The sequence below is a fragment of the Spodoptera frugiperda genome, chromosome 25, assembly GCF_023101765.2.
Source record: "Spodoptera frugiperda isolate SF20-4 chromosome 25, AGI-APGP_CSIRO_Sfru_2.0, whole genome shotgun sequence".
NCBI lineage: Eukaryota > Metazoa > Arthropoda > Insecta > Lepidoptera > Noctuidae > Spodoptera > Spodoptera frugiperda.
The window spans coordinates 7,461,127-7,486,785 of record NC_064236.1 but is presented as its reverse complement, the minus strand read 5'-3'; the positions used below and the strand labels follow the sequence as shown (position 1 = coordinate 7,486,785).

Here is a 25,659-nt window from a genome sequence, read left to right as displayed (position 1 = left end):
GACAAAGAAATTAAATTATTATTATAAACATTAATACGAAGTTATATTATTCCTATACATAATTATTGTTGTTCTTTTGCACTATTTATTAAAAAAATATTATATATATTATATTATACATCTCCATGTTGATGTAGATGTATAAAAAATGTCTCGAATACAAAATGAGTGAAACTTGTTGTTTTGTAAAATGGCTTGTAGTATCGTAGTGGCAGATGGAAAAGTTGTACAAGTTAAAAATAATCATTTTAAGGAAACTGTAACATATTTTTTATTTTAATCGACCAGCTCATACTTTATTTTACGCGTTTTCTCTAGAATAGCGCCAATGCCTTAAACTTTAACTGACTTAAATGCTGAGAAAGAAATTTTAATGTAGGTATTTCGAAACAAAGATGTTCAATCTGTCATAGGTTATCATTGGAAGAAATATAATATACCTAATACATGTTCCCGTAGCTCCGTGGCTCTCGAAAAATAATTTACCCCTAATACATTTAATTTTAACCCTTTGTAGCTGATGAACACATTATATTTCATAAGCGAATTGTGGTAAATAAAAATGTCTAGTACAGTTTTGTATGCTTTTCCAATTTTCTTATAATAATTAAAATAAAACATGTTAAGTACATGTTTTAGATTAGAACAACGTAATTTATTCACATTACGCGGTAATTCAAGATAAGTTGCGTTAACATGCTTTAAAGGCGTCACAATATGAAGATTAACTGTCTATTGACAGATTGCGCGAAAAAATATGTATCACATTAAGTAAGTAATGTGAAAAAAGGCTGACAACGTAAGCTGTGGGCGTGTGGACAACTGTTGAACGCATCTGCGTGTTCCAAGTCCGCGGCTTCTTCCGCGCGGCGTATATACAGCGGCGCGGAGGAGCGGAGCGCTCAGTCCAGCTTTGGCCGCGGTATCGGCCAGTCGTCTACCCCGTCGCGAGCATCCGCACCCCGAACTTCGTATAGTGCGCGAAAATGAAGTGCATTACGTTTGTTCTGTTAAGTTTCACCGTGGCGCTCAATGTCTTTGGAGCTGAAATCCAGATCCGTGATGAGCTGCAAGCTGTTGCCGAGCAGATCTCCATCCTGAAGACAATGCACAACACCGATGTATCTGACATTAAGAAGGACATTGATGATCTGAAGTAAGTAAAATATTTTTTTTTTCAGTCATTATGTTTATTTTTTTTTTATTTAGTTTAAAATTCCAGGTTTTATGAATATTGTAAAGTTTATAAGTTAGTTTTTCAGCAATGTGTCTTTGGGTCATTTTGCCGGGTTTCGCGCGCTTTTCTCGTCCGTTCTACTGCTGTTTATAATTAAAAAGTTCAATTTAAAGCTGCAACAATGCCGAGCGAGTGACTTGTGTCCATTGCGATTTTATAATATCTATTGCCGTGGCGCACAACGATGGTTTATTAACTTTAAATTTATTATTTTATAAATATTCACGTATCCAGTAAAAAAAATTGTAATTTAAATTTTTGTTGCCTTCATTTTGTAAGAATTTTTGTTTTATAATTATATATATTTTTTTAATGTTTGTAATATTTTTTAAGTTCATCCAAATTTTGTTTTGACGTCATTCATATTCATAAAAAAGATCCAAAAAAATTATATGTGATTTTACAACAAGCTATAAAATCCGAACCTACCGTTGCCTGTAACATATCATAAACTGTATTATTCCATGTAAAATGCCTAACTAGGCATAATATACTACACAAAAGTCTCCGCAATAGATTTAAGCATCCCACAATGTCTTTACGATTTTGGTTATCGCCGATGATTGGGTCCTCCATACATTATGCATTATTTATGAGCACTTATGATATTTCCTTTTGGACGGTGCCGTATCCTTTGGAAATGTATTTTGGCAGGAATTCAATAAAATAATTGATAAATGTTGAAATTGTTTGAGGTAGTAAAAGTCTTCCTTTTACAGCAGATTAATAAAAAATGTAAGAGAACGAGTCGGGCTCACTTTATAGCCGCTGAAGTACGTTAGGGATTGCAAAGTTACACGCCGTCACATCGAACATTCACGAGACTCTTTCGCTCTTTGAAAGTGAGAGAAAATTATAAAACTTCTTTTAATTTTGAACTCTTCATACATTGTTAGCAGGAAATTTCCTAAAGCCCTATTGTCTGGATTAGTTAAGGCATTAACTTGGCCTGAAGGCTGCGGTTCTACTTACATTTCTAGACGAGCACCGTCTAATCTTCTCTTAATTTATTACACTCGTTAATAGTCTCCTTACGCGACCTGACGAAATTATACCAAATCTCCAAAATGTACATTTCATCAAAAAAGCTCCAAGTAGATACCAAAGTTACTGAAAAAATAAAATTGGCAAATAATTAAATATACCATTTACATTTTATGTTAATATTTTTTACCACTCGATGGTAGCTGACACTTCAAACGGTTAAATAAAGAAATAGGATAAATGGACTGTCTTATACAATTGCCTGCATGTCCGTATGAGCCACAAAAGCGGCTGTAAAAAATTTGGCAATTTATTGTATCATGGGACCCATCATTCTGAACCACTGTCCAAAAGTGGGCGTGGTCACCTTTGTCCTCCGGAAGAGACACCTTATTCGGAACAAGTCCTATCAACTATTGAGTCATAAATCAAACCTCTTAATACAGCAACAATTTAAAACCGAGCATTTATAAGAAAAGAAAATCGGAAAGCCCGATACACTCTGTAGTTATAAAGAAGGGTATCTCAAATAAAAAAATAAATTGGACACAAGATGTAAACGCGACGTGGGTGTCAACAGATAAATTCGCAGATTTGACGAATAGTTGCGCCGCGCCGCGCCGCGGAGTAAGTGTGGGGTCGCGCTCGCGCAGGTGTTCCCCTGACACCGCACAAATGGTTGATACGACACCATTACGTGACGGCGCTATATTCATAACACAACCGAGTCATGTACAGTAATTTCTCCACTCCCACGGCCGTCTCGTAATAAATAAATAATTGATTTCGTCTCAACGCCTCGAATAAGGGTTCATATAAATTGGAGCACGCGGCTATACTTGTCATCTTGTAGGTACAGTAATACATTGCTCGCAGCGCCATTACATTATACCCACAACGTTTTCAACACAGTTCATTATTAAATGATCCAATTACGTCATGTTTACGGAAATGTAAAACTTGACTTAGTAAATTTGAAACTAAGTTACCGAGATATTTATTGCCTACTCTAAACAAATACTCCAATATTATTAAACAAAACAAAAGGTTTACAAGATTAAAATTTTGCGAAGCGGAGTTCGTTAGTATTTGGCAGAAACAACAAAGCAATCTCAAAGTTGTTAAGCTCTTGAATCGAAAACGGGTCAAGAGTAATTTTTACGGCACCAGGAGAGGCCACAATGACCCTACACAAGGTGTTATAGGGTTTTCTTATTCATAAGAGCGAATTTTTTCGCTGATTGGACCCACGAAAAAAGAAAAAGACAAATTAATCAAAATTGACTTAAAATAAAAAATATCTAGAACATACAATTTATATCATCAGTTCATCCATTATATGTATTAAGTATACAGTCATTCATAATATTGTAAGATACTCATGTACTCGTATGTAGCAAATTGATTCAAGTGTTGTAAAGTCATACAGGGGACGGTGACGAGCGAGGAAATGCGGAAGTTTTAACGGAGCATTACGAAGTGTAAGTGGAGTGGTGTGGAGGGCGTGTCTCCGGCGGAGGTGTCGCGGCTGCCGGCCGGCCGCGGCGCCGTGCCCTCAGGACCTGTAATGGCTCACGCCCGCGGCTTTGAAGTCTTGCAAGACGTGTCATAATATAAAACTTGTAAACGCAGGAGTGGTTCGAGATCGCCGGGAACCAAGGGCCTCTCGAAGCGAACCAGGCCATCTGATCGACACGATTATTTCTCTTCCTCTTTCCCTGCGGGGATTTATAAAACACATCGTCGCTTTTATTTTTTCTCTCGATACGCTGCTGAAAAATTAAAGCTCAAGGGCCGCTCGAGGTGATGCGCACTTACTGACGAATTTTCGTCTATTCTTCCTGTTTGAATAATTTTCATAAAACATTTTTTTTTCGTTAAGTTTTTTGTCGAGAAAGCAATTTGATTTTAATAGTTTACTGATCATTAATTTATTTATTCAATCAAGCATCAGTGCATGATCTAGGTACTTACTGATTGCGATTCAATTCAGTATGCGTTCGGTAGTTTTCTTTTTTTCACCTACTATCATCAGTGCGACAGATTCTCTCTGGCATTTATTGCCGGTTTGATGAGATTTCAAAAGAGCTCCCATATTGCACGTAAAAGCAGACTGCGAACTTTTGACGATCAAAAAGGGTCTCAAATGTAGAACATTTGTAGAGCGGGGCGGGTATTTTTTAACACATTTTCCATAAATCTTGCTGTATAATGCAAATTATGAACGCCGAAAGCAGTTTGTACCGCGTCCCTCGCCATGCATCTTATTTTCTTTTGCGGCTGCTAACGTGACAGGACGGTTTTCGCGATATCTTCTAAAACACACGTCTCACCTCGCCACCATAATAGCATTTGGGAGTTTAATGTTAATACATTCTTTTTTTTTGTAAGTCTACGAATGGTAAGAGATTGGTACACCATATGTTGTTTACGTATAATTGGCAGTAAATTAAGCTCTATCTATGAAAAGCACCTGCGAGTACTGAGAACTTGTGGTTCTCGATCGCTAGCTTATGAAGCAGATAAAATTAAGTCTTATACACAAGGAATTAGGATTTAAAATGTATGGTAGATAAAAAAGGTAGCTATAGATAGAATATAGCATCTCGTGTGCCAGATGAGTTTGCATCTGGGAACTGCCAAGGTACCCGTTTGCATACTTGAAATTCAACGTCGCCAGCTGTAGATATCACTTTTGTTTATCGATTTTTATTAAGTCGCTAGTTTATTTTTACTCGGCGAACTGCACAACCTTTAGTTGCTATCCTCGTTTTGAGTTAATGTTGAGCATATTAATAAATTGTATAATGTGTTTGGAAGAAGCATAGGTACCATAAACTTAGTCCTAGTATTAGGTTTTTGGACACAACCTGTTTGAGGTGACACCGTGACTCGATAATAACATGCGCACGCGTATCCACGAATTGAAATCTAGATCAAATAAAATTATAATCAAGATTTCGATAAAGTTTCAATAGTATGATAATACGAAGTACGAAAAACTTAAAAATTAAAACGGAGCGTTATACTTTTCACACCTCTATCGAACCCCATTGGAGAACAACATGTGTAGAGGTTTTATTATATGTTGTTAATATTACAGCTATAAAAATATGAACAATAATGTAATATTACTTACGATTGCGAATTAATATTTTTTATAGATCATTCTAGAACTTTTAACATGGGTAAAAACATTTTATTGCTTATGAACGCGAGCCCGTACAGGACCTGTTTTTGTACAAGTGTGGTATTTATTTGTACTTTATTTTTAAAACAATTCTGATGGGCTTGTTCCTTTAAACTTACCGAAGTTCATTGACTTTAGTGCAAGCCAGTCTTCAATATCAAGGATGAAAAAAATATATAATAAATCGTCGCTAAAGAGGCTTTAACTCTAGGTCTTTAAAATTATAGCGAGTTTGTCTAAAGCATTTGTAAGTTCATACGCATGAACTTGTTGCAATATTTGCAATATTTCGTAACATCTGACACCATACCCATCACTGAAAATTTTAAGTAGAGCGCGGACAATGATCCTTTCAAAAAAATAATCAAACTTATTTTGATTTGGTCTGATACCTGAGCGGCTGGATGTATATAGCCTACTTAGATCTTCATTTCTACTATCAAAATGAACAATACAAGTATAAGTGTAAGTTCATAAGCATAATACTTAAGTCTTTTTTTCTTCTTGCAATAAGGATGGTTCTATTGTAAAAGATATGATAAACCCTTAAATAAAAAAACGGATTAAAAGAAAAGTACATAGATCTATAACTGAAGCATGTCCGCTTAGATCTGCAAATTATAATTAGTTACTGCTGACTTGAATTAGGTACTTGATACAAATTGATAGTTGAACCATACATGGACATATTGCACACTTGATTTGTCAGCAATTGTCTATTAATTAGATGAACCGAGATGGTGTTTCCTAACTGGCATCTCGTTAATCAATCATTATGCGATGCATAATTGATACAGTTTCCAAACTAACTTAACTTAACCGTCCTAATTAACGAATTTGTATTCTAAAAATAGAATCATAGAGTCCATTTTATTTTAAATCCCCTTTATCCTTTAAATCTAAAAGGCTATAAAGTTAGTCTTCTAAATATAGAAAGCATTTGTACAGTAAAAAGTAACTAAGTATAGTTACTTTTTCAGCTTATTCCATACTTAGCTCCGGGTCGAAATTCTCATAAATGTACTCTTAACGCCTATTCATAACCAGTCAATGGCTAGGCCATTTGCCGATTGGCTCCCGGTCTATAAGAACATTAATAACAGCCTCAATCCACGTTAAAAGATCGAAAATACTAAAAAGGAGATAAAGAGTTACCAGAAAATATATGGAACATCTACACGCTGTCCATTATCCTAACTATCCGAAATCAATAGACAAACATCGGATAGTTGAGTGTGGTACAAGAAAAAAAACAAATCCTAGTTTAATTGGATCGATTTGATTAGGTATGCAAACGTTGGCCTTTTAGAATATATACGGTGCTTTGAATATAGATGGCAGCACAGAGCTAAATGGTCGAGGACCACTTCACGTACATACGGCTCTGTTCGCTGGACTACCGTTTGACAATTATTGGTCCAATCAACGCTGGTATCCACACATTCTTGTTTCAATTCATGTTTAGCCTTTGACATCTGTCAAGCATGATCATTAAGTGGCTGCAATGATTTAGCCTACTTGATTGATCGTAATTTGATCACTTCGGCTTCGAGTGCATTCTGTAGTGATATATAGGTACCTACTTAAAATTATGCGTGAATGTTGCGTTCAACCAAATAGGTACTGTGCGTTTAGCTTCCTTCATAACAGTTCAATTAATTCATAGGAATATTTGATGAAAAGCTATTTCATACTATAAAAGTTGGACGCACAGCACCAGGATTCCCTTTGATGTGCACTAAAAGCTGAAAAGCGAAGAGTATTCTCAAAACGGCTTTTACACTGTTATGTAGCGATATCCGCTGAACACGCCGGGTGCGGATACGCCCCTGTACGTACAACATACATGTGCGTACAATCCGTAATCATGTTCGAACATGTTTACATCTCCTTACATTTTGACTTGGCAGTGCTGAGTTCAAGCGGCACGTGCGTTGCTCTCCACACGTGTCTCGCAATATGTGAGCCTCTGGATTTCTTGTCTCTCCCACGATCCGTGTCTCGGCGTTACTGGGCGCTCGTTCGCCAAATTTACATGCGAAAATATAAAAAAGATTCTTTCTCTTAGTTTTCCATTCGTACGTCGCTCTTGGAAATCTAACGTTATATTTTAGAGCTAGTTATGGGTCCCGTACATATATATCAGCCCCTCTTTGGTCGTAAAAAGGAATGAACATGTTTAAGTAGGTATAGAAGCGTTTTTCCTTGGCGGAATATATTTAATGAGATGTGTACATATAGTGGAGTGCCTGGAGCATTCAAAACCGTAAAACCTCGGATTAGAGTTACAGTGAATGAATTAATATGATCGATGTGGGATATTGTTTTTTAAACTATAAATTGCAATGTTTACCCAATTTTTTTTTGTGCACTCCATTTTTTTATTGTTTAAACAAATTATTATAAAAAATTAATGTTTGACCATATATTTTCACTTTAAACAGTATTTTATTTTTTTTATATGTTAAATCTTACCTGAGTAGACATATAGGAACATTTTTCAAAGATACCTGTGTATAAAAATAGCAGTATCTCGAACAGGTAGAAAAACGTGGAGTGGAGAGCGGAGCGACAGCTGCTACATATGTACAATGGAACTTCTTGGCCAGTTTAATTATAAATGAAACGCACTTTATTGTGTACATTGAAAAAAATACGGTAATTAATTATGACTAATGAATAGAAAAAAAAATATTTGTACAAAATCTGTTTATTTAAATATATTACATGGTTGTCTACATCAAATATTTTCTTCTACTTCATCTATCTGTATAATAGGTGAAGTATTGGAACAACTATTTCCGCTGCACTGTAAACATGATACACTGCAGTATAAACTACACTCGCGAGCAACCAAATCGACTCAACCTACATGTGCGCATTCGAAGATGTTTTCTTAAAAATATACTGAATAGCTTTTAAAAACCGATATACCATTAGAAAGCTTACAACTTCAGCTTTATATTGGTACCATTATTATAAAAATTGTATCAGTACTTTTTAAAATATTTAACTTAATTCAGCGGACTAAAGTATTTGCTCACTACGACTCCAACAAGTTATAACACAAACTACCCCTATAAAACCTCCACATTAAGGTTAACTTTATCTGTGGTTTATCGAAAGTTGATCGTACACATCTCCGCAAAAACGCTTCATTTTATTTCCAAAAATTTTGGATACGACACCAGAAGAAGCCGCTCAAGTCGTTGCTCTACTGGAACAAGGACTAAGACAGCGAAGAGTTGCTGCTCATCTGAGTTTGAGCCAATCTGCAGTATCAAGAGGGTACAGGTAGTATCAAGATACTAGTGCCTTCAATCGAAGACCAAGAATAAGCCGCCACCGGTCCACCTTGGAGAGAGACGACCGTTTTATTATTTCAACTTCACTACGAAATCGTCACTTAACCGGTGTCGATGTTCAACAGGAACTCAGAAGAGTTCGAAGAGTGGCTGTCAGCGAGTGGACAGTACGGAGATGGTTGAAGGAAGCCAACCTCACCCCTAAACGGCCTACCACAGGCCCGAAATTGACGACCCGCCATCGGTCGATTTGGTTGCTCGCGAGTGTAGTTTATACTGCAGTGTATCATGTTTACAGTGCAGCGGAAATAGTTGTTCCAATACTTCACCTATTATACAGATAGATGAAGTAGAAGAAAATATTTGATGTAGACAACCATGTAATATATTTAAATAAACAGATTTTGTACAAATATTTTTTTTTCTATTCATTAGTCATAATTAATTACCGTATTTTTTTCAATGTACACAATAAAGTGCGTTTCATTTATAATTAAACTGGCCAAGAAGTTCCATTGTACATAGTAGCTGTCGCTCCGCTCTCCACTCCACGTTTTTCTACCTGTTCGAGATACTGCTATTTTTATACACAGGTATCTTTGAAAAATGTTCCTATATGTCTACTCAGGTAAGATTTAACATATAAATAAAAAAAAATACTGTTTAAAGTGAAAATATATGGTCAAACATTAATTTTTTATAATAATTTGTTTAAACAATAAAAAATGGAGTGCACAAAAAAATTTTGGGTAAACATTGCAATTTATAGTTTAAAAAACAATATCCCACATCGATCATATTAATTCATTCACTGTAACTCTAATCCGAGGTGAAAACCCCCAGGCGCTCCACTAATAGGAATTCTGTGAAATATACCACGTTGAAAATATTTTTTGGATTCTGACAAAAAACGAATTCATTTTGTATACAAAATGTTTTAGAAAAGTTAAAAGCGATATCACAGTGTCTGTGTGATATATGTATGTGTATAATGTTTTGGGTTTGATTCCCAAATGGGGCATATATTTAGACGAAAATGGCTGTTATGGTCCTAGTTGTTTGGATAGTAAGAATAATGTTGACACAAATGTCTTTGTTGTCCGACAGCGGTCATGAAGTTATTGGTAGTCAAAATCAGGTCATTTTAGATATTGAGTTAGGAGTTAACACAGGAAGTCTGTTGATATAATGCTCCCTTTCATATAGTACGAAATATTTGCAAGGCATTCTGGTAGCTCTAATTGGAGCAAATTGCTTGCGTTATCAAAGAATTGATAAAGCAACTCGAAGCTATGACTCGTCGAACTTACAGCTTCATTTAAATGCTCCATTATTTAGAAACCTTGAGGTCATAGTTTGACATTTGGTAGACCATCAAATCAATTGAATACTCTAATGCTTAAAAAAAAAATGATTAAAATAAAAGTAAAGAAATCATCTCACAGTCAACCACTTCAATATACATTTGGAGCTTAAGAATATTCAAATGATCGGGACATGACTAAAGACAAACTTCGCTAATCGTACCAACAAACACGCAGAGCTGTCCGATCGTGTTTGATCCGATCTTAGGTAGGTATTACGTTAACTTGGCACTAAGCTGAAGTAAGTATGTACCTATATAGCTAAGTTTATATACTATACAGAAACCTTCGTTCCATTGAAGTTGTTAGGAAGTGTCCGAATGATCACTGCTTCCTTTATATCATACATCTGGTCATATAAGCACGCGGCACCGATTAGAAGAAGGTACCCTGCACCTGGTCTTTTTTCTCCGAGTATGGTTTCGGCGCTATGATAGGCCGGCTCGAATCAATCAACCAATCAGAGCGCCGAACGCGCTCTCGTTTCTATTACTTTAAACGTAAAACAAACTCGTACTAAGAGTACTGTCCTGTGAGGTGTTCATATTGCCACTAACGTTCCTTTGTAAATCTCTGCTAATATATTACTTCTGTAATTCGCATTTCGTCAATTCGTTCAATATGTCCTTTCTTAATTTTTACACCATCTTCTATGCCATTTCTTTGCTCTTATCACGCCCATTCATTCTGTGAATGTTAGCTTAAACTGATAAAAACTTAAAAGAGTAATGGAATAGAAATCCATATTCCGTGTACTCAGTAATAATGGGGGTGAACATCTGGCAATGATGGGATGTTTATTTTATCCAGGCCGGAAGTAGTGTGCTACGAACCCACATCCGGTCTCTAGCAAATGGTGCGCGTGCGCACTGAATGCCAAATATGGTTACAAAATTTAATAAAAAAAAATAAAGTTACTGCTTAAATATTTTAAGCTGATAGTGCGACTGCGTTGCGTTAAATCCTAGATAGAGTAAAATTTAAAATCTCCCGCAGCCTGAGCAAGCACTAGTCTAACTTTCCTCGTTTCCTTGCCAGTAAATTCAATTATAATTACGAGCAGTTCCAGTAACACACCTACATATCTTTAAAACTACGTCTCAGCTGACGTAAATGAAATATCTACAAAACGTACTTTTCTTTCTTCGCTGAAGAAATCTCGTTCAGCTCTAATTATCTCTCTTAATTAAGAAAATAGTTAGCGGTCGCAAGATCTATAAAAAGTAAGAGGCCTCCCTTTTTTATTTTCGTGTAAAAATGTATTGCATTTACTCCAATTAAAGGAAATACTGTCCATTTTTGAGATTGTACCTTTCCTCTGGTAAATTAAAATTTACTAGCGCCGTACTCGGGAATTCGGACCCTCGGTCTCATGTAAAGGGACGGACATTATTCAACTTCTAATGTCTAACAGAAGGCAGGTGCTATTTCTAATGACGGTCATTCTGTTTCGACGGCATTTGGCCAACTGACAATAGTTAGAGTGACCTAAAAGAGGCTCTGGAGTACATTGAAACAAGGGCCAAAATGCGTAGTCGACGAGGAGGCTCAATTTGGACCTTTTTTTATAACAATGATGTTTATCAAGGAGTTCGCCCGCACTTTTGTTATAAGGGCGATATTCGAATTGATTTTTTTCTAATACCATTGAGGAGCACATGGCATCCTTGCATCTGCCGTTACAATGAAGCGCTTTTGAGTTTTTATGCCGCCAGGTATAATCTTTCTTCGATTGTGCCCGTATCCCGCCATTTATAAAAACTGTCTCGGTAATTATATAGTATTCCGTTGCGTTTTAGTTAACACGAGCCATATTATTCGGCATTGGAATTTATTTTTTTCCTTTGTTGTTTAAATTGGTTAATTAAGTTCTAATTCCCATTCATTAAATTAACTACATTTGAAACATAGATTAACTACGCATATCTAACTTAACTTGATAACTTTAATTGAGTCTATTATTTAGAAGAAACAACGAAGAATATCTATATTTAAAGACCAGAATGCAATAATTGGAGAAATATCCAACCCTTTTTTCATTTCGAATGTCTTCAGTAGTACTTTCGTTTATACAGAATCTTAGAGCGCTATAAGAGCCATCATAAATTAACGGTGCGGGCACGTGGCGGGCCTCAAAACCGAGCTTGGCCGTTATTATTCGCCTTTACTGAAAACCGAAGTCCAATAAAATATAATTTACATTTAAACTTCTCTGAAAAAAGCAATTCGGAACTCTCCCCAAATTGTTAATTTTAATAATGCTTCCGAAAGGCTGCTCTCTATCCCTCGCTTTTGGAGATTATTGCCGCCATAAAAAAGTGCTGCACTACAATCTCTTTTAATGTCGGGAAAAGTAACAAATCGACCCTATCGCGTAGGTGCTAGGCGCCGCTAACGAGTGGAGCTGACAAAGTTAATTGGGAACATACATTTTATGACCTGACTAACTCGTGCGGACGGTACCAGGGTAGGCTCTGTAAAGTAGGCCACTCCAGCACATAGCTGCAAGTCGCATGGTCCATTTTGACACTACACACTAATTATGCAAATCATTTAATGTAAAAAAAAATAAAAAAAAAAAAAACGAGGCATGGGCACTGAGCGCTCAAACACCCTTAGAGAGGTTATGAAATAAAGATTTCGAGAAAAAACCGAGACTACCTAAAGGTTATACGGCAGTAACGATGCGTGACTAAGTACCTACCTACGAAGTAGTTTATATTAAGTACGTACAATTGTACATATGTATTCTGCTATATTTTACCAAAAAGGTTCATAATTATGTAATTACATTTGTGTGAGATATTGAACTAGTGCAAATGATTTATAGTTATGACTACCTTTGTGAGCGCGCCATGGGGCGGTTCCAGAAAAGAGCTTTCATAAATGGCACCTACATATTTAAGAGGCTTTTATTTAACGAAGTCTCCATCCAACATTTGGACGGTTTTTAAAACGATGTTATAATATTCCTAGAACTTCCAGCTAGCGTGTATTTAAACTTAAATAACATAAACGTACATTCTGAAAATATGAAATTTATTTCGAATTCAATACAAAGAAATGCTAAGAAAATTGTGAAGTACACTCAAAACCTGTAATACTTGAGAGAGGCAGAGGTTGAAGTAAGTCTCGTTTGTTTTAAAAAATAATAATGAACGAAGTGGGGGCTTAGTAGAGTTGCTTGCTCTTTGGGCGGTTTGAGACGCACACTCGTCAAATAAAAAATATGTAATAGCGTGCCTAGTTTTTTCTCTGAACAAGGTCTTAAAGCCCATAAAAATATAACTTAGATATTATTATTCTTAAAGAAAACAAACAAAATAACATCGAAATTTGGTAAACATTAGAAATAAAAATTATGCCAACAGGAACCATTTTAGCTGTGCAAACGACAAACTACCGACACCTGACATTTCAGATATGGAAGATAAAATACCTATCTTTGCTTACATTTTGGAAGTAACACGTTATCTACGTTCACAAAATAAATATTTGACATTTGCCAGCTCGGCACGGTACCTAATAGGCAAATAAAGATATTTTTATCGATATCAATTCTAAGTAATAATATAAACTTCGGCACTTGTATCCCCATATTAGTTTAAATATAGGTATCTACAGCTATTACATTCGGTCCTCGTGTTTGATGAAATTATATCGAGGAACATTATTCGTTTTATTTGGGTCAAATCATAAATATGCTCATAGGATATTTATTACGTAAATTGATGTTGTTATTGTTTGCAAAATATTGATGTATTTATTATGTTCGTTAATTTTAAGGGAAGTGCATTATTTTACCTGTTTTTAAAAAGTTATGGAGCATTCTGTTTTTTTTGTAACGGTCAAGTTTTCGCTTTCAATTGCAACCAATATTATTCAGCAGTTGAAGTGAGCTTCTAGAATAAGTCTACATCTGTTTTATAGCTTGTCTACTACATAACAATTAGTGAGGTTTATTAATAACAAAATGGTACCGGAAGGGTCGCAAGCGCAGGAGACACGCCGCTGCCTGTGCGCCGTTGCATAACATCGCATCCTGCTCACCCCGCCACATGTATGAGACACTACGCTTGTATAAACAAACATATTTAAAAAAAAGCTCTGAACTGAACTTTAAATACTACACAAACATATTTTAAAAAACATTATAAACCGAAAATAAATTTAAAAAAAATCGAAACTTTTACGGTAGTCAGACAGATCAGATTGATTTGCAAATACAAAATCGGGAGAACTCTTTTCTAAAATCAGCCTTACACAGTCGAACTAACAGACTATTTTTGTCCAACAGGCAAGTGTCGGCTATCCACTCTACTAACAACCACGAGCGCAACGAGCATGCTACCCTGCAGTGGGCCAGGCGATCTATGGATGAGATCCGAGTCGAGATGCGAGAACTGGAAGAGAGTGTCAACAACTCCGTGCTTCTTCGTCAGCTTCATGTCATCCGTAACGAGGTATTTACAAACTTAATGTTATGTCATAATTTCCTATCTTTTCCTAATACAGGTCCTATCTGCATGAGATTCGATCCTTTTTGACTTAGCAGTTCAGCAGTGTATAAACCAGTACATGCTTATGATCTTGTGGGATAAAAGTTCGTATAACTAAATTTGCGTTCCAATTATAGGTTAGTTAATAGGTAGGACGGTACTTTATTACTTACTTAAAGCTTTAGTTAAATAATACTATTTATGGTAGGTTATCTTTTCAACCCTGTATAACTTGTTTGTTTAGTTATCTATGTAAATACTTACTTCATCATTAAATTAAATTACAGGGACATTAAATTATGATAGTCTATAAAATTTAAAATAGGTATTAGATAAATGACATCCTGCGATCCAGGTGTCTATTCTTGTATTTGCGTAGGTACAGGATGTAAGAACAGCAGAACTGATAAGGTTTGATAAATATAGAATTGATAACAATTCGACCAACATTATCAGGAAAAACCATTTTATTCCTTTTGATGATTACAACCCGTGTGTAGGTAAAGAAAACGTCAACGTATTTAATATGTTTTTGTATCCAATCTTATTGGAATTGTAGGTATTCAGAAACGTGTTAGGAGAAAATATCAATAGAGCTCTAACTAGGTATTCCTACTCACTTAAAACTAATTTATCAAGTTTTCTCACACACCTCTTGCAAATAAATCATGTACCTAACTACATGAAAAAAATACATACATAACCTCACGCATGTCTCCCATGGGGGTAGGCAGAGACAATGGAACGCCAATCGCTATGATTCTTACACACCTCTTTCGCTTCATCAACAGTCATCAGTCTTTGCATGCATGCTCGTCGGTATATAAAAATAGATGTAAACGTTGCATAAAACGACAAAGGGCACCGAATAAAAAGGCCCACGAGATTCACGTTTACAGACAAATAAACATACACTCATTTTCATTTGACATACGGAATACATTTCCTGACGTCCGCGTTCTTAAATAATGGAGTCTTTCATTCAGTAGTCTCTTTTTAAAGCATATTATTTATTCACAGTTGAAACAGGCTTTGATGGAAACCTCAGATCTGGCCCAGCTTGCCCGCACCCAAGAAGCTCGTATCGATAAACTGGACAGCGAGGTTGGACGCATGAAGTACGAAGGACAACAGATGAGGACTGTGATCGCTGAACAACGCACCCACATCAACAAGCTTTCGAAAGAGGTAGGTGATTTTTAAGATTGACAGGACACAGCAGATTGGAATCGTGGACTAAATTGGTAAGGTGTTAAAAAGGTACAAATTAACCCTTGGTAGCGCGGATCCACGCGAGACACAATGTATTTTCTAATGTGTGTATACCATACAAGAGGTTAAAGCAATTTTCAACTTTACGTGAAGATATTGATATAGCCCATACAGTTATCAAATAGAAACGTATTGGTTGGTGTTCAAATTGTCTTCGCCTGCCTCCTTAAGAAACACTACTTATAACATTACGTACCAATATATCATCTACTGATTGCTAACTCGATCTAGTTGTCGCAAGTGATTTTTTAATTAAGTCTAGTCATTGTTAGGTTCGAAATAAAGTACTTTTGATTTTAGCTTCAAAATTCTCAGCATTTCATTTAATGTAATGCTGAGAATTTACGTACAAGTACGTTACGTATTAATGTACGTCGTAAAATTAGCAAAAACTACTCATTATTTATTCTTCTTTTATGTATGATTGTTGGAATAAAGATAGTGATTAATAATCGTCTACATTCTAGATTAATCAAAATGACATGAATAATACTACTTCGGAAAATAATTTCATTAAAGCCGAAAAGCGACTTGTACATTTGAGAAGAAGATGTTATTAAAATGAACCAATCATAGGGAGCCTTTTCTTCAACAAATATATTGAACAGAAACTTCGACTAGAAAGTACCAATTTTGCTTTCCTGTAGCTTCGCGATGATGTCATCATCACTAGAACAATAATTTTGTTACTTTAATCAATATCCATCCAGTTGCAAAATCCAAAACTGTACAAAATATTAAAGCTAATAAAGCCAATCACGATATTTCAGATTTTAGTTTAAAAAATAACATGCAAACTGTTATTTAATCACGAGCACCTATGAAACGCAAATTAGATATTGCAGAGGCAAATTGAATTTATTTCGGAAAAATATTTATTAACTTTATACGCAGTAAAAAATAAACATCCAAACATTTTGACCGTAAATATGAAATAAAAATACGTTAACTGTATTCAGTTAAAAGGCTAGAGCTATAATTACATGACATTTATATTTTAATAAACAAAAAATAACCAGAACTGTAGGTAGCTGAATCACACTAATATTATAAATGTGAAAGTTTGTTTGTTTGGATATTTGACTACCAATCACGCTGAAACTACTGAAGGGATTTTGATGTTTGGTATACAGACAGGGTATGAGCTGACTTGAGTGATAGGATACTTTTTATCTTACGGGAACGCGGGCGAAGTCGCTGACAGAAGCTTGTAATATTGCCTACCTGATCTGACTTATCCAAAATCTATATCAGAAGTGGTTAAGAAGGTCAGTGAAAGTTAGTTACTAAACATCAGATACTAGGTAGTAAGGTCGTATTTACCAATTAAATATTATATACACTTGAACATGCCCCAAGATCCTCGTGTACTTGCAGTTAAAGAGAGCATTTCACTTTGACTTTAGGACTCTTGAAACTATGCCTTTAATTGAGTGTACCGACTTGCGAATACCAACTATAATGAGGATTTAAAATGGAATTTGGAATTTAAAGAGATACTTTACTGAGTAGGTTAAGTCACGTGAAGAAATTGTTGACATAGGCAGTATAATATTGCTCAATAATACAAAAAAAAAGTGAATCTAGAAGAAATGGATCAAGACCAAACAACAATGGGACAATGCATCTGAATAGATTCAGGTACATTGATAACTCCTTGTTCCAAAAAATGTTCAGCTCCTATACTAAACATAGACGGACTTACTAATTAATTATAAGCTACAAGCTAACGATAGAAGCATGGCACTTTTCCTTCTCTTCTCCATGATTCCAACCATCATAATATCCATTTCAAACCTAAAAGTTATTACGAAAATATTCGAGCAAGTCCAGTAGCGTTCTAAACTTAATTACTTAAAGAATTTGCTTCCGACCATTTAAGGAAAATCCCGCTGCTCGTGAAAGGAAGTCTGGTGATGTAGACAAATTACAATGCCAACAATCTGCTATATGAATAGCGCAATAATAATAACATCATTCTACTACGATACCGAGTCCTCAAGTAATCAGCCGAAAATGTAACATCTCTATTATTTATTATTCAACCCTGCGATTGCTTACTAAGATAACTCCAGATTTCTTTATTGAAATAACCCTCACGTAACGAAATTGAACCCATCAAGACGATAAGTACGAGATTTGTTTCGGGTGTGTGTAGTTTTTTGTTGCGTAGGACATTTATTCTAGAACAACAAATACAATACGTGAAAATTTTTAAACAATCGTTTAGGAGCAAATATAGCACGATTACATCACACTGCATATTTGTGGAAGCAAACGGAAATGAAAAAGCGTGAAGCAGAAATATACGAGAGGAAATTAGGCATCCGTGGCCGCACTGGGAAGGAAGCAGGCCGACTGCTTTAGTTCAGATGAAAAGCATTGTTGTGTGGGAACTTACGCTCCATATTGATCTGTGAACACAAGTGGGAATTTCAATCTAGAAGATGAATTCGACACACTTTGAGGCTCGCGCCAAGGGAAACCACGAGTTGGTACAATAAAGGAAACACAGTGGCGAAGACAATATCAATTTGTGTGAGAGCACCATGTAATGAAGTAGCTCTGACACTAGTGTCAGAACTCAGCATTGTCTCACCTTCTGCACAAACTACGTGAATGGGTTATGGCACGGGTGGCGGACTTTGTTGTTATGGAGGTGGAGACAAAGTTATTACGTCTGCAGTGACAATGTGATCTAGCTCGTGCATACAACTGGACCGAGCTTTGCTTTGGTTTGTTCCAAACTACATGCACAATAATTAACTTTGTACCAGACGTACGCTTTGATAAATAAAGATACCTACCGTGGAATTTATATTAATTTTCACGATTCATTGCTCAAAGTCAAATACGAACCTATTAAGTTCCAAAACATCGCACAAAGTGTGTAATAACACCTACATAAACTTTGTATTGTGTAAGAAATCGGCACTTGAGCGTACAACGACATTCAATGTCGGAGTTGACACCTAGCGACGAAGCTCCCTCACACATTCATGACTTTTTGTGGAACGTATTTCGCGTAGTCGCTCTGGCAATTCCGAAATTATAATCTCATTATAGGTATTATGGCCGTAAACTGAAAGACTTAACATTGCCTCTGCATGTTTTTATTTCATCGCTAACCTTATTAAGTTTCCATAACAAAAGCGTCAGCCTGCTCCACCAGCTCATAACTAAGTTTACGGGATGTACCAACACACAAAAAGGTATTGTTAACGGAACATGTAAAAATATTACCTTCTCTGTACTTATGAAGTTTCTTTGAATAATTCCTAATTTACTTTTTTTTGTACCAGAACGTTAGTAGCGCAATTTTCCCTAAATTTATCGTTGGCCATGATGATTCACGGTCCGGTTGGCCGGGATTAGGGCCTCACATTATGTAACCGAGGGTTGTGAGCATTGTAAAAGAATCCTTTCCGTGTATTTGTCGATTGTTGATTCGACGGTGTTAGTTCAGTAATCATGTTAGTAGCAGTTGAAGGCGCATAAATTTATGTAAAAGCTTTTTGGCTGAACACTACATGTGCTGTTGGATTTAATCTGATGTGCATTTGTATTAGTTTCCATCAATAGTCGTATTAGTCGTCTCATACTGTAACACTCTAGTGGTGCACGGGGGTGGGATCTAAAAGCCCAATCTCCCCAAACGATGTCTCCATCCTAATATCGAGACATCTAACGGACCAATCATTCGATATTGTTAACTATCCACGAACAGTTCTGCATATACTTCGAAGCTTCGTTAAACTCCGTTTTTTTAACTATTAATAAAATGTAAATTAATAATGTAATGCGGTAGTCTGCTTGATTAATTAGCAATGGGTGTTCAAACTGTATAACCAAGAGGTAAGGTCGTTATTGGTAGGACAGGGCTAATAACAGGTGGTAGGTTTGTTCACGGTCGGTGATTATAACCGCCAACTGGCGACCGTTGCGCCCACCACTTTTTACTGGTCGATATGCTTTTGAATTTAGAATATAGTTACGGGAGTTGCCCGCGTGGAAAAAGTTCATATAACATAAACAGTGGACTAATGGCTCGCGGCGTATTTGTTGAGGCTTATGCCACGACCGCCATATTATACAAATTCACATGGCATTAACAGGACCACTTGCAATATTTAATTTAACCTAATTTTATAAGCTAAGTTATCTGAACATATCTGTTGGCCAATATATTTCAAGTGGAACGTAATTTAAGCTGCTTCTAAACGTTTAATGGCTACTTTCATGAAATAAATTCACCGTGCTGTTAAATAAACTATTCGATTCACAGGTTTTTCAGTGACTAGCTGACTAGAGCTCTGGTAATGTAAATAACTTGGTTCGTAATTGACCTTAGTAAAAACATCGTTCTTTTAACCTATTCTGGGTATGCATATAAAATAATGGTAATCATAATTGACCTATGATAACATACCGAAGTACTACATTCTAAAACCTACTTTGATTTAATAAGTACAATTTAAACAAACACAATTAGATTTTAATTTCAATTCAATTAGTAAAGATGTTCGAGATAATATGTACGTAGGCGGGTACTTATTCAAACCTATTTAAATATTCACATGGACTTTCCCTGTTTAGGCTCGAAACCGTACGAAAGGAAAGTTTTTAAGTCGTGACAGAAGAAAAGTTGAAACATTTTGTTAAAACAATGTTTAAAGTATATTGGAATATGTATCTGGATATAATAGGACGATAGTTAAATTTAATTATATCGTAAAAATAAAGTATCTGGGTAAATGTCTTTTATGTTTGGCTGTAGGATCTTTTATTGGGATACAAAACAGGTTTCATGTTTTGGTCTAGTTCTTCAGGCTTATTGTAATGTTGGCGTGCTAATTACTCAGAATTGTTATAAGCATACGTGCCGGGCTGGCAGCAATGAGGGTAGAGGGCTGGCGAGCAGCCAACTTGAAAGGCCCGAAGATAAGTGATGAGATGGCACGTAATGGCCTGTGCGCTGTGATTACATCTTGAAACTCGGCCCACCATTGAGAGGTGCCGTCGCAACACTCGTTACGCGGACGTCTGTGACATTTTGTTGTAAGGCCCTCAAATTGTACAAAAAGCGGGGAAAAAATTCAAAAGAAACTGCTTATTTCGCTAGAGTAGGCCTGTCTGTAGATATTTAAGCTAGTTTTGCAGTTTTATACTTTTATAAAGAAGCGTAAGTTTTGTTAGAGATTTTTTGTGGTGTTGTGATTTTTTTTTTTATATTTGGCAAATCATAGCAATTGTTGTTGTTGGAGGTCTCAGTGACACAAAGAATCCCCCAAAAATATTATATTTTAAATTATCAAAGGCTGCTTGTAAATAAATACCTAATAATTTACATTTAATTCAATCGTCTGTCGATTGCAATCTCAAACGACGCAACCTGGTTCTAAAGAATCCTTTCATACTTACATTTTTAAAAGGTTTTGATGAAATGTGGTCTCAAAACCTGAAAAGAAGTCCTGATTATTAATACCGTATTAAATTAGTAGTAGTATTCGATTTATATATTTAAAATTGGTTACTTTAGCAGCGTTGTGAGTAAATATATAATAAATAAATAATGAAAAAGCTTCATTTAATTATACAGGAGGAATTATATAGGACCTATTATTTACTCACGTATTTGTTTGTTGTATCGAAAACATCATAAAAACAAGCAGATTGCGTTTTACACGGAACATATCCGAATTTTATATTTTAAATGAAGTTTTTGTTTATACATATAGTACACGGCTGTTTATTTGGAGTCCATGCTGTACAAACTGTTTCAAATTGAAAAGCTTGTTTGTAAATTTATTTTCAAAAGCTAAATGTACTTAATGTATTTAATCCCCTTGCATGAGGTCAACATGGCCGTTGGTTATTTACGTTCGTATTTTAATATTTGCACCGTGTGACCGGCAAAATTTATATGAAATGAATTAAAATTAAAATTATTTACACGTTATCGTGTCATCAAATAAAATATATAGAAACCAGCATCAGACTTCACAGCGTGTTCTAAAATTAGTAATTACTTAGCTTGTTTTGATATAATTGTCCAAATTGTCTTTGCTGCAAAGGTCCTTCATTAATATAATAATGAGTGGTTAAAACGAGGTTGGATCTCGCTCGCTAGAGTGTTTTACCTTTCATGCCGGTCCACAGGTAACTAATTGTGTCAAACAAATTGTAATCTAACTACCTCGAGTACTAATTACTATCGCTCGTTTCACCCAGTAATTTCTCCCGTTTATGGAACTAGTAGCTTGACGCCTTACAGTCGCAATACACTTTCTTCATACATTTATTAGTAACAATACATGATCAATAATGGTTATACAAAAATAGCTTTTGTAAAAACGTTGTTTTGGGTATTATTGTCGTAACTTATTTATGGTTTTTTCTCGACACCTCATGGTCACATGTTACAAGTAAATTCCGATATGTAGGTAGGTAGGTACCTACCCATGTAACAGTACATTCTAAAGCCTACATTCTAAGAACGGACAAGGACGTGCTTTTGTAGGGAATCCGTCAAAAAAATGTGACGCGCATTCAGCCGGCAATTTACCTACGCGACGCGGCGCGCCACGATAAAGTGATTGCAAATATACTATGAATGGGATAAAGAGAGGTATGAATGGCCGCCGCGCGGTTTGTTCACCGCGGACTACAATAACGCATCGGAACAACAAAGGCGCGGACGGACGAGGTCCCCCACACACACAGCATTTCTATAAAGACCCAGACAAATTGAAACCTTACTTCGAGGTCCTTTCTTAAATCAGGATGCTTGTCGAACCGCTCCCTGTACACGTTGCCAAGTAAACTCCTCGCTGATTGTTTTCTGAACTCTCTCTTTGTTATGGATCAAGTGATCTGAGATATTTGATGGGTCCCAATCTTTGTATGGCCGTCTAAGATATCTTCAGTTTTCATGATTCTAGATTAAAACGCAGATTTTTTAAGGTACAAGTAAAACATGCTTTTGTACAACATTTTCTCAATTCACTGTCCAATAATTCCAACAAGAAAATATTTTTTGTTACACGTGGAAGGCTAGCTAAAACTGTGCCTCATAAATTCCAAGCTCTTTTGCAAATTTATGAAAAAGAAAATACTTACTTAATGTAATTATAAAAAAATAATACCTACAGCCGCGCCGCACGTAAATTTTCCGTGGCAGCATTTAAAATTAATTAAATTTGCTTATAATGTAGTCCAGCCCACTTAATTTGTATAGGGAGGCCGTGAGAAACTAACTCCAAAAAGCCTGTGGGAACCACTCGAGCTCACAGGAGGCAGCAAAAACTGGGTACACCTTGTACTAACCTAACTACATGAAATTCAATCACTGCAAGTAATTCATTAACTACTCCAATGATCACTAATCGCACGAAGATGAGAGCTCCATAAAATTAAACACAGCGGCGACAGAATAAAGCGATCCAGAAAGTTCACTTATTTAAAAGCACTGCTTATTAATATCGTCGTGTTTGATTTTTCTTTCAACTCTTTCTAGGTACGTTGCACTTAATATTCATTTTAAAAGAATGACCAGTTTCAAAGGAGCCATGCGCTTGTATTTTAATTAAACGTTATACGTACACTGATGTGTAATTAATAACAAACAGTGAATAGTGATTGCAAACAGTTTTTATTAACTGGGAAACGTTAAAACAGAAATATAGATAAACATCCAGAATCCAGCCAATTCAATTAATTAACATAAAAATCTGCAATCCTTTGGAACAGAGTTTCTATTTCGAGTTTTAATAAATCTATTTGTTCAAAAAGCCGAAAGCTCGGTAACTTTTTACGCCATTTTCATATTAAAATCATAAGGGAAAGAAAGTTTCGAAGCGGTTCGAAACTTAGTAAATGTTTCTTTAAGAATTTTTGTCAACGCGTAGGCATTGAATTTACATGAGAACAAGTCGGTCAGCGAATTGAATTAACCTAATCATGTATGTAATTTGTAAGTGGTGTGAGAGTGAGCTCAGGTACTCACGTGAAGGTTTCGTTATGATTTTAAAAGCATCATAATATTATGTAACGTATAATGTAGTCTCTTTTGATACGAGTGCTGCGTAATTTAATTGGGCGATGTGACTGATACTTGACGTACCTACCTTACACCGAGCTCTCGTGTGGAAACCATTTTTATACAACCACATTATATTAATGTACGGTACCTAACGTGTGATGAATAGTAAAATTATCGATATCGAAACAGAGGTACAGTAAGCGTGGAATGCTAATTAACTATCGTAATGAAGTTTTATCGCATGCCAGGTAAAACGTTTTTAATTACAAACCAAGTTAGCACAGCATATACTAAAAGGAAATAAAAACCGCTCTGCTTAATCTACTTACCGTTTATTTATTTGAGACTTCAACGATGCAATAAAATTGTAGCGCTTACAGTCCTGATTGTAAGATAGCTTAATGGTTTACTAAATTAAACTTTAGTCGGGAGCTGTTTGTAGGTATTGCTATTTTATTTTATATTAAACCAAGCCATTTAGTAGCGAGTTACAGAATGTTGCTCTTTTATCATAATTATCCGTAACGTAAAATCAAATGGCAGTACCTAATTCGAGAATCGTTTAATCGTTCATAATGTTTTGTGTAATATCGTGAATGAGCTTAATTTACCACACTGATAGCTGCTAATAAGATAATAAATTCTCCTAATGCTTGAGAGCGCACAGCTGCCATTTAGCCTTCAAAAAGAAATGAGAAAACTTGCCCGAACTGGTCCAACTTCCGCATTATTGAAGGACAGGGCAGCCAATCACAGGCGATGTTTTTGATTTGCTTTTTGTTTCGTTCATGCATACATTGCATACACATTACATACGTCAGCCGATTTACCTGTATTATAATACAGCGGATGTAGTCGCGACGAGTCAAAAACTATCCTTTGTGAGTTTGCAACCCAGTGGGAACCCACGATGCACTGTAATTGGTATTTAACTGGCCATTTGATGGTTCATTCAAACTTTATATACCTAATGTAATGGGCAACATGCTAATTGCGTGCTTTATGTAGGTATTAGTGCGGCCTTAATGATATCGATAGTCAAAAGATGTAGATCAAAGAGATAATGTGTGAATAGGTCACGTTAATATTCTAAATAGTACCTATTTAATGTTTCTTAATTAATTAATATACTTAGTTTTCATACTTGTTTAAATAAAAACATTCCAATGAACAGAAATAAACATTCAGACAAGAAAAGTATAACAATTCTAATTTATAAACGCACTCAGAGATTGAACAATACTCCAAAAGTCCATTAAATTCATAGACGTGCGGACATCGCGTCGGGAAGAAAACTGTGTCAAGAATATTAAAATTGTACTTTAATATGATTTCGGCTACATTGTCGAAACGTCAAATCTATTTTATTTATATTATATAAAAGATTCACTCGGTAAAAGAACATTTGCTGTTTCATCTATTCTTTACCATTTATGTAAATGAGTAGCGAAGATAGTAGACAATTGTTATTCAGTTAAACTAATCGCAATATCCATAACTCAATTTTGTAATAAACACAACAATAGTATCGAAAAGCTGCCAATAATTTTTCTTTTAGAATTTTATAGCAAAATGGGACGAAAAAAAATTCGTGTCAAACGATAAAGGATAATTAATAAAATTATGGTTCCGTACAATATGTTCGTTCATTTAAAACAATTTCACGAACTCAAAGCTGAGCTGAATACTTAAAACTGTTGGTTATAATTCGTTTATTGTCAATTATGTATTTTGCATTAAATTAATTACAAAGTACATTGACAGTCG

General features: G+C 35.5%; 1 protein-coding gene across 2 annotated transcripts in view; it reads left to right on the top strand.

Annotated features, from left to right (window-relative positions):
* The first annotated feature begins 893 nt into the window (after positions 1 to 893).
* The window catches only part of LOC118265668 (protein scabrous), a 42,440-nt gene continuing 17,674 nt past the window's right edge, over positions 894 to 25,659 (top strand). For both annotated transcript variants that reach the window (XR_007707136.1, XM_035578680.2), the window contains exons 1-3: positions 894 to 1,156; positions 14,378 to 14,543; positions 15,600 to 15,767. Coding sequence is in view for 1 of the 2 variants with exons in the window: in XM_035578680.2 (XP_035434573.1) it covers positions 987 to 1,156; positions 14,378 to 14,543; positions 15,600 to 15,767 (504 nt within the window). In the remaining variant the exon portion in view is untranslated. The remainder of the gene's footprint in view (positions 1,157 to 14,377; positions 14,544 to 15,599; positions 15,768 to 25,659) is intronic.